A 17,556-nucleotide genomic window follows, 5' to 3' on the forward strand; every position below is an offset into this window, starting at 1 on the left:
CACAAAATCACAGAAATCTCTACGGCTTTTTGTTTCTGTCTCACTGATTATCCATCCTTGGGCCTAGACTACAACTTTGGAACACGACAATAAAATAGTTCAGAGTTGCTTTTCATCTACATATGTTTGCAATGAATTAAATATTTATTTTTCATAAGTCCAAATCAGGTGAAATAGCTCCCCACAAATTAAAGAGCAAATTTTCCTTGTGCAGTACTTGACCATGGTCCTTATTCCATATCAACTGCTGAACCATTTGATTCTTTGGGAAGACAATATTGTAAACAAGTGAGAAAAGGAGGCGGTCAAGTTAAAAAATTGGCAAGGAATATTTTACTTAGTCTTCTAGAAGATAAAATTCATGGGCTTATATAAATATGACAATATGTTTACTAAATATTTACTAGACATTCTAAGAGGTTAACTTCTCTTTCCAATTCTCAATTCTACGCATTCAACGACATGAGAATAGTGGTATACTTGGATGGGTGATTAGGTACTTCTCCAAATGGGTAATTAATGGAACCTGAGCTTATTGAATGCTCTGCATTTAAGTGAGCATTTATAGGCATCACCTCCTACCATAAAGGGAAAAACAGCAAAACCACCAGGAAAGAAGCTTTTCCTAAATATAGCATTGTTTTTTCTGTTACAAACACTTCTCTTGTTTTAATACTTATGACACTCTGAAGAAATTCATGCACATTTATTCACTTCAAAAGCAAAATTAATATTGTGATATCAAGTCTTTCATGAAGTATTATAAAATTCTCTACAATTAGCAGTAATTAGTACTTGCGGCAGAGATTTCACAACAAGGTTCAAAGAAGTAAATGACTAAGCCATCTAAGTAGTTTCTAGGCCTGGAGATTCAGCTCTATGATTAGGGCTGAGCTTTATCGAAAAACAAACAATGGGGACTTGCCTAGCTCCTGTCATGCTAAAATACACTACTTAATAGATCAGAAATTAAAACATGGTTCAACTTACTATGAGCAATTTATTCATGTAGCTAGAATAGCTTAATAAACAGCCCAAACAATGTTTATGTATATATAATTTTTCATAAACATATATAATCAGCCACTAGAGGAGAAGGGAGAGACAAGCATAATCACCTTCTGTTACAAATCTTCTATTTCTACTGAATTTTTATTTCCTCAAGAGGAAAAAAAACTCAGTTTTTATTTGCCATTTCATAAAATTATTTTGACCAAAAAAATTCTGCAAAAGCTGTTCTGTAAAATCTAGCTTAATGGTTTCTTATACTGTTTTCAAGCATTAAGGTTGAATTTTTCGACTGTTTTAATTTGAATCCCTTGCACCTTCTTCTTGAGGTTAAAATAAAACAGATTTTTTAAAAAAAAAATCCTGTTGTTCATAGTTTCAGCCTAAATAAACTGAAGCAGTTTAAACTAGCCAGTTCACTGAACTCTCTTTACCTCATCACACTTGTTCTAGTGCTCTCCTAATTCAAATTCTACACATAATTCACGATACAGAACAGTACCAAAAAGAAAATGCTATTAAATCCAGGGCTTCATTTGATGCAAATGGAATTAATCTAGGGCTGGGGATGGAACTTCAGGTTCCTCATCTTTAGCCTGTGACATAAAATAAACATAAAGCCTACAGAAAATAAGTGGTTTGCATCTCAACCAAGCAACTGCATGTGAAAATGATGTATTAGTTATATGAGGCCACAAAAGCATGAAGTTTTTATGTATGTATATTGTATATATGGACATATATACATACACACCCATTAGAAACATAGGCAGTAGTCCTTCCTTTTCTATGGGAGACATGTTCCAAGACCCTCAGTGGATACCTGAAACCATGGAGAGTACCAAACATTATAAACTTTTCTTTCCTCTAGCTACATATCTGTGACAAAATTTAATTCATAACGTAGTGATCCGAAGCGGCACGTGTACCCGAATGTTTACAGCAGCAATGTCTACAATAGCCAAACTATGGAAAGAACCTAGATGTCCATCAACAGATGAATAGATAAAGAAGATGTGGTATATATACACAATGGAATACTATGCAGCCATCAAAAGAAATGAAATCTTGCCATTTGTGACGACATGGATGGAACTAGAGGGTATCATGCTTAGTGAAATAAGTCAATCAGAGAAAGACAACTATCATATGATCTCCCTGATATGAGGAAGTGGTAATGCAAGATAGGGGGGTTTAGAAGAGTAGGAAAAGAATAATGAAACAAGATGGGATTGGGAGGGAGACAAACCATAAGTGACTCTAAATCTCACAAAACAAACTGAGGGCTGGCTGTTGGGGGGAGGGGGGTGGCGTTATGGACACCGGGGAGGGTATGTGCTATGGTGAGTGCTGTGAAGTGTGTAAACCTGGTGATTCACAGACCTGTACCCCTGGGGATAAAAATACATTATATGGTTATTAAAAAAAATTAAAATGTGCAAAAAAAAATTAATTTCTAAGTTAAAGTAAGAGATTAATGACAGTAATAAAAGAGAGCAATTACAACAATATACTATAATAAAAGTTATGTGAGGGGTGCCTGGGTGGCTTAAGGTGGGTAAGCCTTCGCCTTTGGCTCAGGTCATGATCTCAGGGTCCTGGGATAGAGCCCTGCATCGGGCTCTCTGCTCAGTGGGGAGCTTGCTTCCCCCTTCTCTCTGCCTGCCTCTCTGCCTACTTGTGATCTCTGTCTGTCAAATAAATAAAATCTAAAAAAAAAAAAGTTATGTGAATATGGTCTCTTTTTCCCTCTCTCTCAAAATATCTTACTGTACTCTACTCATCCTTCTTGTGATGATGCTCGATGACAAAGTGCCTGTATGACGGGATAAAGTGAGGGATGACAGAGCATTAACCTGCTATTGACCTTCTGACAATACTTCAGAAGGAGGATCATCTGATTCCAGAGTGTGGTTGACTATTGAAACTGAAGCCACTGAAAGCAAAACCATGGATAAGGAGGGATTTCGGTGTTCTGATGTTGAATATGATGATGACAAATGTCACACAACTACTAGGATACATTGTGATGCCTCTATATACCTTATACCTCAAAGTATAAAATCAAATTTCCAAATTTTTGTATTATAGCTATTTTAGTTGTTTCCCAATTTTTTCCAAAGTTAATGCAGATTAGACAATTGTAAATAATCAGTAATTTTTAGAAATTCCTACAAATATGCAAAAGTGCTTGTGTGCATGTTAGGAAGGGATGTATTTGGCAGAATATGTATGCAGCTGCACTATGGAGTCAGTTACAAATTGCACAACTGTCCAAAAGAGAGTGTAGTGAATTGATCAGAAACTAATACTACAGTAATATACTTAAGAAGCTAATTAATGTTAAATAATGCTCTATGCTTTTAAACTGGGTCAACAATAATCCATGCTCTATTAATACATAACTCCCCTGTGTTAAACTGGTATGTCCAGATTTTTAAGTGGCACATTTTAAGTGTTTCTTGTAATTACGCTCATTTGCCTATTTTGAAATGTAGACATCTGTTTAAGGATACTATAAATGATCTGATTTTTTTTTCTCCTTCAGTCTAAACAGCTTTGTTTTCAAATCAATCTTTACATATGGACTATAGCAATTTTAACTACTTAACACTAAATTGATGAGATTAACTTAAAAACTTTTTGGTTTTCACTCACTGACATTTATGTGTATGCGTGTATATATATATATATATATATATATATATATAAAATATAGAAATAAAATGTAATCTGTGATATATAATGTGTATATGTAATATGTATATGTATACACATTAGTTTTATTTTTATATCCTAATAATTAACTCCCATAAATTATTTTATTGCCATTTATTTTAGAAAACACCTTAAAATAGTATTTCCTATTTCAATTTTAAAACAGCTACATTTTCAAGTGCAAGATTTTAGTAAAAAAGAAGTATCATGAGAAAAATACATTAGTAATGAAAAAAGAGCTATAGAAAGAATAATTATGATTTATAAAGCCAATCTTTAATACCTGACTAATCTTTACTGACACACATAAATACCACAATTATAAAACAGGTAATTTCATCAAAGTCAGTTTTAACAGACTGATTTATCTTGTTTTTCAAAAAGAGTAATAAAAAGCAACCCCTATTAATTATTAATTTTTAAATCATACTTGGCCATCACAGTCATTATTTAATTCTGTATATTTTGACAGAAATAAAAATTTTACTTTAGGTTATGGAAATTACTTTCAGAAATACATATTAAAGGGTTCCAAAAATCTTAAAAATAGCTATCAAAACAGCAATCAGTGAAGCAAAACATATTCTTGTAAAAATCAGCTCATGAATTACCATCTGTTTTGCAATAGGATCCTGGCTTAAAGTCTAGAATAAAAAGATTTTAGTAGGGAGTTTTCCTTATTATTCAAAAAGCTCTACCCTTGTTCAATAAGTCTAAGGGTAAGAAAAAACAGCTTTAACACTCAGCCTGGGATTTTTTAAGGCACACAGAGGTGATATCATTTGAAATGTAGCTTATTTTAGTGCAGAGAGTGGCATGTATCATCACTGGCAAACTGTGCTATTTCTGAAATACATGTCTTTTTTTAAAGAAATCAGTCAAAAATGCTATTTTTTAAGATCAAGAAATCTGAGTGAATTAGACCCCTTCTAGCACCAAACAGATTCTTTGAATTTACAATGTATTTCTCCCAGTGGATGATGTCACCTTCTCCCCTGATTCTCCCCTATGCTATATTAACTTTCCTTGCTGAAGTTATTCATCATGTGAAGCAATGATGTAAATCAATCTCACTGTATAGAAGAAAGATAAAGGGCACGCAGAGCACATTTTGGTGCTCTGGTTTATTTACGCAGAGAAGTAAATTTAAAATGGTCATATAGAGAACAGGACTCTGATATTTCTAGAGAAGAGACATTGTATATTCCACAGAATATGAAAGCTATGCAGTTACTAGGAGATTTGAGAATTATTCGCACCAAATCATAAAGTAAAGCTCTTCACTGACAGTTGGCAAATCCATGCTGAGGACATACAGATGTTGTCAAATGTAAACCTAGGGAGGCGGCATCAATGTGACTAGGATCTACAGTTGCCAGACTTAGTGATGGGAAGGTGGTAAAGGTTATCTCATTTACTCAAATTGTAATTTACTCAAAATTACACATGTCATTTTACTGACAGTTATTGGATCATCCTCTACCACTTTCTACCTATTTTTAACTATTTGGCTTCCATTAAGCATTCTAGTTGAAGTGTTTCACTAATGAAAGTGAGAAAATCATTGTGTACATACTACCTTTCATTAGACAGCATACTTCTTCCTGTGCTCTTTCTCAACCGTGATGAAAATATATCATTATCAAGTCACATCTGGGTAGTGAGCTTAACCTCATGGGAAGGAATACATGTTGCCTTTGTTTCTGTTCTATCTCTTGAGAATTTTCCTGGGGCGCAGACTGAAGGACGTAAGGAAAAAGGCAGGAATTTTCTTCCATCTTAGAGTTAAAAATTTATATCTGTCAAAGGAAGTAGGCTACAGGACAAAACTGTTTGGTTACATAATCTTTTTTTTAAAGATTTGATTTATTTACTTGAAACAGAGAGAGTGTGCGTTGCAGAGAGAGAGAGCACAAGTGAGGTGAGGAGCAGGAGGAGAAGCAGGCTCCCTGCTGAGCAAGGAGCCCAATGTGGGGTTTGATCCCAGGACTCCGGGATCATGACCTGAGCTGAAGGCAGATGCTTAGCCAACTGGTGCCCTGATTACATAAATGTTATCAGAAAATAGATTTTGGCTTTGAGGCTATGACTTTGATGCCAGAATGACGGGGTCTACAAAAGGGACAGAGTTCACTCTTACAGACACTAGGGAACATTACATAACTGCATAAAATTATCTAAGATAATTCCCTGCTTCACTTATGTACATTGTGCACATTATTTTGTGATTCTTATGTTAATTAGTGCTAAGTTTAATTAATTCAGTAGATAAGACATCTTAGGGCTTAGCAGGAATTCAAAGTGCCAGTGAAGCACTAACAAGACCCTAACCATGCTTCTGCCTTAGAATCCCTGTGTCAAAGATGTGACCCAAGTTCCATGATGGAAAAACTATAAGTGAATTAAAGGATCTCATGCCACCTAGTTGAATTCCTATGGGGTAGCAACAGAATAAAATTTAAATCTCCAATGTTCTAGATTGCAACATTAAGATAAATGTTCTGAAACTCCAGGATGGAAGATTTGACCCGTAAGGAAGAATTCTGTAATAATTAAAGTGCTCCAAGAAGTTTCTGAGATAGTGAGACAAAATAGTGAATATGGAAAGAGGACCAAAATCAAACCAACCAACCAAAAAACAGTCCACATTTGCCTGTAAAGAAACAAAAAGTACAACACACTGCTTTACTATTATTATTGTTATTATTATTATTATTAAATTATTTTTAGAGAGAGAGCACGTGCAGGGTAGGGAGGCGGAGAGAAAGAGAGAGAGAGAGAGAATCCCAAGCAGGCTCCACACTCAGCATGAAGCCTGATGCGGGGCTCAATCTCAGGACTCTGAGATCATGACTGAGCCGATATCAAGAATCCTGCATTTAACCGACTGACCTGTTCAGGTGTTCCAGGAAGATTTATTTAGAGAATGGGGTAAGGGAAGCCTCTCTGTGGTAGTAAAACTTAAGAAGAAACCTGTACATGGGAATGAGCCAGGCAAAGATTTGAGAAGAGAGAGAGAGAGATCCCAACACAGGGCTGGGATGAGGATGAGGCTGGCACATCCAGCAAATGGCAAGGTCAGTGGTTGGAGCAGAGTGAGAGGAGGGGTTAAACGTGGGGAGTGAACAGTAAAGTTATGAGGCAGGTAGAAAAGTGATCGCATGGGTCCCTGTTAAGAAATTTCTGAGATATTCCAAATTTGATGAGGACTGCTGGAGAGTTTAAGCTGTGGGGTGTGTGATATAATCTGGCACACATTTCAGAAAATCACCTTAGGTTTAGTTTAGAGAAATGACATTTAGAAAGCACAAGTTGGGGGGAGTCCAGGGGCTAGTGGACAGCATAAAGGAAAAAAAAAAAAAAAAAGACAGTGCCTTTGATGGCCATGGGAAGGAAATCCAAACTGTAACTCAGCAAAGAGATGCCCTGTGACATGTTCTTTACTACTTATCCAGTTTCATTTACGGTAAACTTCTTTCTCCCCTTTGTTTTCCATCTGTTCGTTAGTCTGAACCTTTGTATATTGTTTCCTCTATTTAGGGGGACCTCCTTTTTTATCTTCATGGTCCCACAGAGATGTCACCCTCCTGTTTCAGAACCTCCTCTTCAAAAAACTTCCTGACACTTCCAAAAAAAGGAGATCTCACCACAGAATCCCATATAGGATAGAACTTCTCTTTTATGCCATTTTACAATATGCTAGTTTATGCTATGCTGTCTCAATGGCTACTGAATGGTGTGATTCTTTTCAACTGCACTAGTCTGAGAAAATTAACAGTATATAAACTACTGACATAAACTTCTTAAACCCGTATAAGTATGAATATCACTTAGAAGATTATTCTTTTCAATACAACTAGCCCATGCTTATAGTAAAGGTATTTAGTTTTTAAAACAGACTCAAAGCATGTCTAGAAATGGGTAAAGGAACCAATTATAAAATTCATATATTAGAATCAAAGTATCTAAAGTGCCAAAAACATTGCCTTTATACAAAAATAGTCTACTTTGTGCGTGAAATAAAACAGTATCTCTGAGTTGGTATATAATTCTTCCATATTAAAGCACTGAGGTGGACCAATTTAAAAAAAGAGCTACTAAATTGTGCTTCAAGGCTCAATCCACCTAGGATTTTTCAGAGTCAGAAATTATTTAGTAATTCTGCCCAACTTCTTTTGTGATTAGATGGTTAATCAGTATCATTACCTGTAATAGAACCCACATAAGTCATTGTTATCTTTCATTTCACACTTCCAAATCTGAAGTGAATAGTGTGAAAAAAATAGTGACAACTTCAACCTCTTCTTTAACCTAGTTCATATGGATTAAGGTACATATATTAAGTAAATGATCAATACTTAATTGGATGATAATTGATAATACATCAATTGGAAACACCTGTTCTTTCTAAGGACACAAACCATAAACATTACTTTAAAGTCCTATTAAAAACCACATTTTCCAAGTTTTCCAAGCAACTCTTCAGGTGAATTTATACTGCTATAAAAATAAATACCTACACATAGAGCTGAGTTGCTTCTCACAATAGATTTAATTCTAGAAACAAAGCCATAGAAAAAATAATGCTCTGTAAATTGAATGAAATCTCAATGCACCAGTGGTTTCCTGATTTAACAGTTATGACCTCTGTCCACCACATGAAGACAATTTTACTTTTAGGACATGGTGTTTGAGAAAATACGTAATAACAAAATGTCATCATGAAACTAGAAAACAGACATGAATTTGTAATTTTTAAAATATGCCCATCAAGTTGTCTATATACCTATAAATAGGCCTGTAGTCATATTTAATGGCATACTTTTCAGCCCACAGCCAATGTTTAATACACACAGGAGAGTGTAAATATAGCAAATATCTCAGAAAAACCTATTTAAAAGCTTCAGGATTTGAAGACCTAGAATTCACAAACCAGTAAATTAAAGAGAACTTTTAATTTGAACATCTTATATTAAATTGAACCATCATATTTATCAACAGCCTACTGTTACATATTAGATTTTTAAAGTAGGATACATGTATTTCTATACCTGATTATTAACATTTCGGATTAGCTCAGCTAGAGAGATCTTCACAAATGTCCGAAATATCTATATATGTTCTTTCTCCTTTTAAACATGCCTATGCATTTTTTAAATAATTAATCATTATTATTTAAAGAAACATAAGAACTCTTTTTTCTTTTGCAAGCTCTGAGACTAAGGCTTACCTGAGGTTAGATTAAGAAAGTTGGCAGAAACTAAACGAGCATGGATGAACTATGCAATTAAATTACATTTTCATTTGCCAGCCCTAGAAATGCTCCCTTTTGAGAAATAAATGTTCTAAGCCCTTTTATGAAAATATTCTGGCCTGAGGAAGACGAAACTGCTTGGATGATCTCCAAGGAACCCCCCACTAACAATTTCCAGTACCCATGGGTCTAAATTTAGGGCCATCCTTTGCCTTCTCTGTTTATGTTCAGTATTTATTCCATCATACCTGAATATGAATATTAATTATACTTGCTGAAAGCATAGTCTACAACCGACACTTGGGAGATTTCAAGATTAGAAGCAAACTTTCAATCTCATTAAATCATAAAGGAATACACTTCTTTCTCATTTTGCCTCACCTAAGATGTTGTTTGCTTGCTTGCTTTTCTCTTTCTTTTTTTTTTTTTTCGTTTTTTGGTACTTCTAACTGGATGCATACGTTTTCTATTTGTTCCCACATTTCTAATGCAACAGAAGTTGTAGTACTAGGTTTCGGAGATACCAGGAGCCTCATTGCCTTCTCAAGTCTGCAAACACATGCTTAGCATCAACTCATCTATTGTCTTCTAACTGAAAAGAATCACTCTTACCGTGTAGCCCTCGGTATACTGAAAAGGAGCCCTGGAACTTTCATCTGCTGTTGGACTCAGAGGCTTGGGGTCAGACATGGACCGCTGCATCATCTTGGCTGTCTTAGGACTTGCGGGGGGCACTTTAGCCATATCTGGATGCAGTACTTTCTGTGGACTTATATCATCAGGGAGGGGTTTTTCATAAGGTACAAAGGCTGATTCTAAGGCTTTGCCTGGTGAAAGTGGTGAGATGGGTGAATAAAGGACTTTTGGAGATTTGGGTGGGGAAGGAGCCAGCTGTAATGTGGAATCTGCCCGAAGGTGAGATGAGTAACCAATCTCTAAAGGTGTTGGGCGTTTCTTGTCTTTGGGTGGAGATGTGGCACTCAGATATGGAGGACTCTGTGTGTCTGATTCTGCTTCTGTTTGACATCCTAAACTGCCCCCTTTGTAAGTCTTTTCAGGTGCTGAAATGTGTTTAATTATTTCTACCTTGGCATCCACGCGCGCCCGTATGGACGGTGTTCTTATGGTTCCAACGGGTTCAGTCTGCACAGATATCTCTGCTACTGTTTGGACTGCTATACTGGAGACTTTGGAGACCAGGGGTTTGGTCTTGTCGGCCTCCGCGGTGCTGTCACCGTACTTGCCGGCGCGAGCTTTCCTCCTTGCTCTGGTAGGCACATCCCACTCGTCCTGATCTTCATCGTCGGTCTGGACGCTCGTATCCACACTCTTCTTGGTTCTCCTCCTCCTACTCACATAACTCCGATCCGCGGCGTCCTCGTCGTCGGTCTGCACGCCGCTGTCCACGATCTTTTTAAAGCAGCGGGGATCATCAGAGTCCCCCACTTCGTCATACTGGCCACGGACTTTGGCTGCAGAGCTTCTCTTTTTGGGCGGTTTCTCATCTTTTACCACCACGTCCGTCAGAGGGATCTCTGAAACAGTACTCAGGATGCCAGGTGGGGCAATGTACTGAGTAACACCGTCAGACTGAACCGTGTACCACCCTTGGCTCTGCGGGATTTCAATGGCCACAACGGCGGACGCGGTGGTGGTTGCATCCTCAGTGGCCCAAAATGGACTGCCTTCTGGGGCGGCATACTGACCTTCCAAAACTGCCTGCTCCGTTGTGGTCTGTGGAGAAGCAGTTCCAGAAGGGTCGTAGTTATACTGGTAGATCTGGCGAATCTTCTGCTCTTCCAGCTGCTGGTGAAGCTGTTGCTGCAGCTGCTGGATCTGCTCCAGCTGCAACTGCTGCTGAGCTAGCGTCTCCTGCCTCATCATGAACTGGGCTTGCCGCTCTTCTTCCTGCTGGTAGAGAAGGTGCTGCTTCATAGACTGCAGCTCCTCCAGCTTTTTTTGAACCATGATCTTTTCTTGTTCCCGGAACCTCTGAATTTCCTGACGTTCCCACTCCAGTTCCTCAGCAAAACGCTGCTGCTTAATTTTCTCCAGTTCCAAGAGCTCACGCTCCAAGTCGAGCTGCTGCTGTTGTTTATCTTCTTCAGGGACGATTAAAATAGCGCTTTCATCTCCCACCACTTCAGAAAACACTTCCGAGGCTGTGGTTAAAGTGGGCACTGCATCTATTGTCTCAGCAGCAAGCGTTTCCATTGTAAGAGTTTGCAAACTGGCATTGATATCAATACCGGTTGCCGCAATGTCTGTTTCAGATGCACCTGTTGTTAGGAAATATGATCTAGGCATTGGCTGGCTCTGGTGCAGGGCGGATAATGGCGTCACTGTGTCAGCTGTGTGCACACCAGACAAATCTCTCACCGTGGTGCTGAAAATGGAGCCAGGTTGTGTGGTGATAGCAAATGTGGAGGGAATTGGAGTGGCTACTGAAGAATAGACAACACCATTAGATGACCTCAAAACGCTCCCCACACCATACTGGGATCCTGGAGGTGGAGTCATTCTGGCTGTGGAATACTGTGGGGTACTAATCCCAACTTCTGAAATGACTTGCCGTGTTTCGGGATATGGACCTGTGGTCTTGCTTGAGTAATCCATTACCTCACCTGAAATACAGGGTAGAGTTATAGTCCAGTTCTCAGAATGAGCGATGCTTTTGGGGGTTGAAGGCCCTCTCAATCTTGACGAACATAATGAATGGGGCTGCATGCAAATCCACAGGTTAACCTAATTAGATGTGGAATCAAAGCGATGCTGAACATGCAGGCACATGCGGGTGACTTTGGGCAGAACAAATTAAAAAAAAATGAAGGAACAAAAGCGCACGTGTACTCTGAAATGTGTTGCCAAAACATCCAAAGAAAGGGAAAAAGTAACAAAATCAGAAAAGGGACTGCATTTTTCATCCTGAAATGAGATGAGGGACACCATAATGACACTTCAAGGAAAGGTCTGCTGCCACATCATACTGACCTGTAGTAATTCTCCCTGAAGTTAGATCTACTGCTGCATCAGTTCCTCCAGAATAATCAAAAGCATTTTTACTTTTATAGAAAAAATGTCCGGCTTCTGCTAAATTCGTGTCAGACATGGAAGGTTTCATTCCCCCAATCCCCCTATATCCATATGGCCCTGATCGATCATATTGATAGTGGTCATCCCTATAACCAAAACGATCCTCAGGAAGAGTAGTTGGAGGCTGCTGCGCTGTGCAGCTCCTTCCAAAGGGTAACTTATAAACCATGTCGCAGCATACGGCTCTTCTCCCTGCAGTCAGGTCAACAGGCTTTTCGTCGTCTTCTATTATTTTGGTCACTGCACCGGAGGTGGATTCATCCATTGTTACAACAGTTCTGTGAGACTTTGTTGTACTGAGGTCTACTACTTCCCCGTCAGTGACCCCCTGGGATGTGATGCCATCAGTCCATCCATTTGTGACACCAACAGGAGGCACAGTCACAGGTTTTGTAATAGCTGATGTCATCGGGTGTGCTGAAGTACCCAAGGATAAGTTTATGGGTGCGTCCTCCCTAACTGCAGGGAAAACCTGGCCACTTGGTATCCTGTAGGGAGGCTCAGCGTGCTTTGATGTAGTAAGCTGGAGTGGTGCTGTTGTTGCATGTGCTGTGCCCATTAGGCTTTCTGCGCCAGTGGTGTAACTTGAACTAGCAGCGCATGTGGCAACAGTCACTGTCTCAGTGACCACGGCCATCGGCCTTACTACCGATGGAGTAGCGCTGAGATTTATAATAGAGGGTTGGACAGCACTCATCTGTCTGCCATAAACGTCACTGGCAGTGATCTGCCTTTTCATATCCATAGTGGAAGCAGAAAGATCCATACACTTTTCAGTCGCTTTCACTTCCACTTTTGGTACCGTACGCAAATCAATGGCATCCCCAACAAGCTGCACCTTTCCATTTTCCTTATGCTGACGCTTCTCTAAATGTAGGTTATCTAGAGCAAGAGGCTCTGGAGGAACGGAGATAGTGACACTGCTGAGACCAACACTAGGGACTGCACTTCTGGCTGCTGAAACCTCAGCCTTAGAAACTTCAGTTGTGAAAAACTGTGTTCCTGAAGTTGGGGCTGCTTGAAATGAAGAGAGCGCTTTGACAGGGAGGGCAGAAAATGTCTCCAGAGTTCCAGAGAGGTATAAGCTCTGTTCTGAAGTACTTGGCATTCCTGCAGTTGTTAAAGGAGGAACTACAGAAAACACTGGTTCGATGGAAATCAGGTCTTTGGGGGGTGATCCCAGGGGCCAACTGGTAATCGCTTGACTAGCTGAAGAATCTGTTGGAGTCCCAGGTTCAGATGGCAATGTGATAACCACGTAGGTTTCCATGAGGGATTTGGAATATCTTGGGGAGGACTTGTTAGAGTGAGGAGAAAGTGGGGAAGTAGGGGAAGGTAATTTATAATCTGCTGAAGTCACCAAATTTAGTGTCATATTTGAGGTTAAAGATAGACCTGTTGGTTTGGGGTGTGTATCTGCTGATTTTTGCGTAGTTACTGGAGGCTGAGGAACTGCTGGTTTCGGGGCAATTGGAGGTTTACTTGGCTCAGGTCTGTGTGTAAATACAAGTCCAGATGGGATGGAAGATGGTTTAGGAGGAACAGGAGGAGGCGCAGTGGTACATATTTTTGTTACAGGTAAGCCACTACTTCTTGGAAGAGCTGTGGCCTCTACTGTAGTAACAGCATCAACTAGAGGTGTAGCCGTAGGAGTTAGAGTCACTGGAGCTGTAACTGTTAGCTTTTTTTTAGGATGAACAGGTGGTTTAGGTGAGGTTGGTGGAGGAAGAGGTGGAGGAGGAGGGGGAGGAGGAGGAGGTGGTGGCGGAGGGGGAGGGGGAGGTGGGGGAGGAGGTTGGGCTGATGCATCCAAAGAAGAACTTCTAAAGAATGGATGAGTTTTCTTTGGAAGAGACGTAACAGAAGGACTGCCAGATGGTAATGGAGATGCAGGTTTTGCTTGATCAAAGACCTGTCCAGACAGAAAGCATGTTGCTAGAACTTGCTCCTCCACGGCACCAGCAGAAGAAGGAGGGTGATCAAACACAGTTTCAGATAAGCCCATTTTTGTTAGTTCAACCTCAGACTTTTCCCTTTTATCTCTGTAAGCTTCTAAAACCTCAAGAATAATTCCATTCCCAGTGTCCCTCTTGTCTTTCTTCCCTGGGTCTTTTTCAGATGTAGATGAGTCAGTGGAAACAGTGTCAGCAATGAGCCCCTCAGGTACAGTTCCTACAGATTCTATGATAGGAGGTTCCATATCAGATAAGGAAATCACAACATGATCCGCACTAGTTCTTCCATCTGGTACGGCAGTCCGATCTAAAGATACACTTATTTCTTCTGGATAGTCTATGATGCTGCCTGGAAAATACGTTGATGAAGAAATCTCAGAATCTTCCAGTTTAGTTACTATGTCCACGGGCTCTGTATAAACTGTGGTTATGCTATCCAGTGTAGTAATGGGTGAGGAGCTATCTGTGGTACAAACTGAAGAAACAGATGACGTGAGAGAGGGTGTGTCAGAGGGTGGGACAGATGTAGCACTTTCTGAAGGCTCAGAGTAGGTCAAAATCAGTGATTCGTGGGCAATTATCTCTTGAATTTCCCTTGTATAATCAGTTACATATTCATCCTCAATTTCTTCTGTTGAGAAATGTTGGGTTATTTTGACATCTGGGATAGAAAGCGTTGCACTGCTGGTGGAATCTGTAAGAGATGCCCCCGAGAGAACACTTGATGTCAAAGATGCATCGGGTACCCTGTCAAAGTCCATGGTAGACTCGGTCATATCGTCCGTGATGGGGGGCTGGGTTGGACTGGATCCAGGTGTTAACTGCATCTGTTGCCTCTTCATGAGTTCTTCATAGGCAGCATCAGCATCTAATAATTTTTTTTCTTCACTGGTAGAAGTTACCATACTACCCAGATCCACTATCTCATGGCTTTCCGGGATGATAAAAGAGCTTGAAACGATGTCTTCTTGAGGCACAACAGAATGTAAGCTTTCTAACTGATAAAACTCTTTCTGGAGGTCTGTTATTTTTTGCATAGGATCTTCATAAATCTGTTCTGGAATTCTTGTTTTTTGATCTTTCCCTCTCTGCTGCATAAATCCATTTTCATCTTCTTGCCTTGTTAGCAGACTGCCATCTACTGAACCATTGTATGTGTCCTCTACTAGAGATTCATAAATATAATCCTCTATTAACATCCCGCCATACAAAGGCTCTTTTTCAAATATTTCATCTCGTTCAGTTGCACCTGGAAAAGCTTTATATTTGTGGGTTTTATGCATCATTTCTTCATACATCTCCTCGGCACTTTTTAATGCCTTTTGGCCACCTTCTTTCTGCATAATAGATTGCTCATCTGTTGGAGAGAACAAAGACACAGCTGTGGGCAATTTATAAACTTTTTGCACTTCTATTATTTTTTCTGGGCTTATTTCAAAACCTTCCGGGTCTGACTCTATGCTAGGTGAGTATTCAGAACAAGAAGATCGATGGAGTTCCTCCATTTCTGCAGCCTGACGTAACTCCTCCGTTGGAGATGCATCTTCAATGGGAGAGAGATTACTGGGTGGTGTCTTTGGTCTTTCCCTCCTTCTCTGTGCTCGAAGTTCATCTTTATCTTTCTTTGATTTCTTACTAGAAGTCTTTCTTTGTTGCTGCTCCAATTCCCGCTGCTTTTCTTGCTCCTTTAATAATTCTTCTTCCTCTCTCAATTCTTCTTCCTCTGAAGAATCTTCAATAGTAGGTAAAAGAGGACCATGTGACCTGTGCCGAGCTTTACGTTGTTGTTTGCTCTCTCCCTTTTTGTGACTTGGGCTACTGTCACTGTCCTCATCCAGTGACGACACTGATGTAGGGGATGTGCCAGGGGTGAAGCTGGAAGCATGAAGACTAGAAGATCCTTCCCCCCTTGACCTATCTTCTGGAGAGTCTGTCAGGCTTTCCATTTCTAATTCTGGCTCCTCATCAAAATACAAAGTTGTTTTTTTCTGTGAGGACTCTGCAGAGTATTTATCTGCTATTGTGCTGTTAAGTTCAATTGTTTTGAATCGACGTAGCCCTCCTCCTCCAGCAATTACAAGCTCTTCACTCTCCTGACTTTTAGTCTCTCTGTACTTAAGCTCAGGACTTTCATCGAAAGTCTCATCATCTTCATCATGCCATGAATGGCGTCTCCCTGCATCATCATCAAAGCTTGTACTGCTTTTCCGAGTTAGTCGCCTATGTTTCCCTGGTGTCGCCTTCCCTTTCCCTTTTGTTTCTTCCTTCTTCTGGCTCTCAAGGCTGCTACTTATCTCTTTGAGTTGGCTCCTAATGAACTCATCATCTTCAGAACCTGAAGCATCTTCATCGGCACTCATTTCTATGATCTGCTTTCGAATAAAGTCCTCCTCTTCACCAGATCCTTGGCTATCTTCCTGTTTATACTCATCACTGCTCGATGAACCAACACTAGTTCTCCGTTTTCTTTGTGGAAGAGGTGAGTTCTCACTTTCGCTACTGTCTTCAACTGAATCATAAGACTGTCTTCTAGTAGCTGTGTCATCAACAAACTCAGACTTCTCTTCACGGTCCTTTCTGGAAGGACCATCTTGTTGGCTATCTTTTTTTAACATGTCTTTTTCTTCTTGACTCTTTGTGAGCTCCTCTTCTGCAACTGTGGTTTCTAGGGTTTCAGATAAACTCTGAGTTTTTGGTTGGTCCTTGGGCGGCTCACAAGTAACCTCAGGAGGTTGGGTTTTCTTTTCTGTTTTTTCTTCAACAAGTGTACTTGCCTGAGCTTCCAAAATGGATAGGACCGTACTTTCTAACTTAGCCAAATCTGAGGGGCTGGAAGGGCTGCTTTCTTGTGAAAAAGAGTCCTTTTTGAGTCCCTTGAGCAAATCTTTTTCATCACTTGGAATAAGACTTGGAATTTCACCAAGTGAACTTGATATCCCATCAGAAGAATATCCTGTGTCACTCAGACCTTGTGGGCTTTTTGGTTGCTGAGAACTTGAGGTGTCTGATTTGTCATCTTCCTTTTCCTAGCAGGGAGGAAAAGATATAGGAAAACTTAACATGATTAAACTGGTAACATGGCCTCTCTATTACTCCCAAATAACTACTATGAACTGAGGAATAATTATAGGATTTTTTTTTAACTATATGCCAGTATTTTTTTTTTTTTTTAATCTTTGGATACAAGAAAGTGAAAGGAGTTGATACATATTGACTATGGTTAGTTTTCATTTAACCTAAGTTTAATTAAATGTCAATTCTCAATGACCTTATTTTTTCCATTAATACTCTCTATGTTTTTACATTTCAATTCCATTTTCTTTCAAACACATCATTATCTTTCTCAGTTCATTTACTTTGGGAAAAAGGTACAAAGTGTCAAATAAAAAGATTAATCTTTTCATTAATATAATCAATACTTTTGAATCATGAAGACAAGAAAAGAAAGAAAAAAAATCAGAGGATGGGCTTTGTACCTTGCTACAAGTTGTAAGAGATGTTGGAAAATTTACTTAACAAAAACATGCA

General features: G+C 39.4%; 1 protein-coding gene across 5 annotated transcripts in view; it reads right to left on the bottom strand.

Moving 5' to 3' along the window:
* PCLO (piccolo presynaptic cytomatrix protein) overlaps positions 1–17,556 on the bottom strand; it is a 409,629-nt gene that overhangs the window by 179,427 nt on the left and 212,646 nt on the right. For 4 of the 5 annotated variants that reach the window (XM_059170977.1, XM_059170978.1, XM_059170976.1 and 1 more), the window contains exons 5-6: positions 11,972–17,054; positions 9,593–11,604 (exon numbers count right to left, since the gene is read on the bottom strand). In XM_059170977.1, the coding sequence (XP_059026960.1) occupies positions 9,593–11,604; positions 11,972–17,054 (7,095 nt within the window). The remainder of the gene's footprint in view (positions 1–9,592; positions 11,605–11,971; positions 17,055–17,556) is intronic. The other variant, XM_059170979.1, reaches the window with a different exon arrangement.

Source organism: Mustela lutreola, chromosome 4, assembly GCF_030435805.1.
Source record: "Mustela lutreola isolate mMusLut2 chromosome 4, mMusLut2.pri, whole genome shotgun sequence".
Taxonomy (NCBI): Eukaryota; Metazoa; Chordata; class Mammalia; order Carnivora; family Mustelidae; genus Mustela; species Mustela lutreola.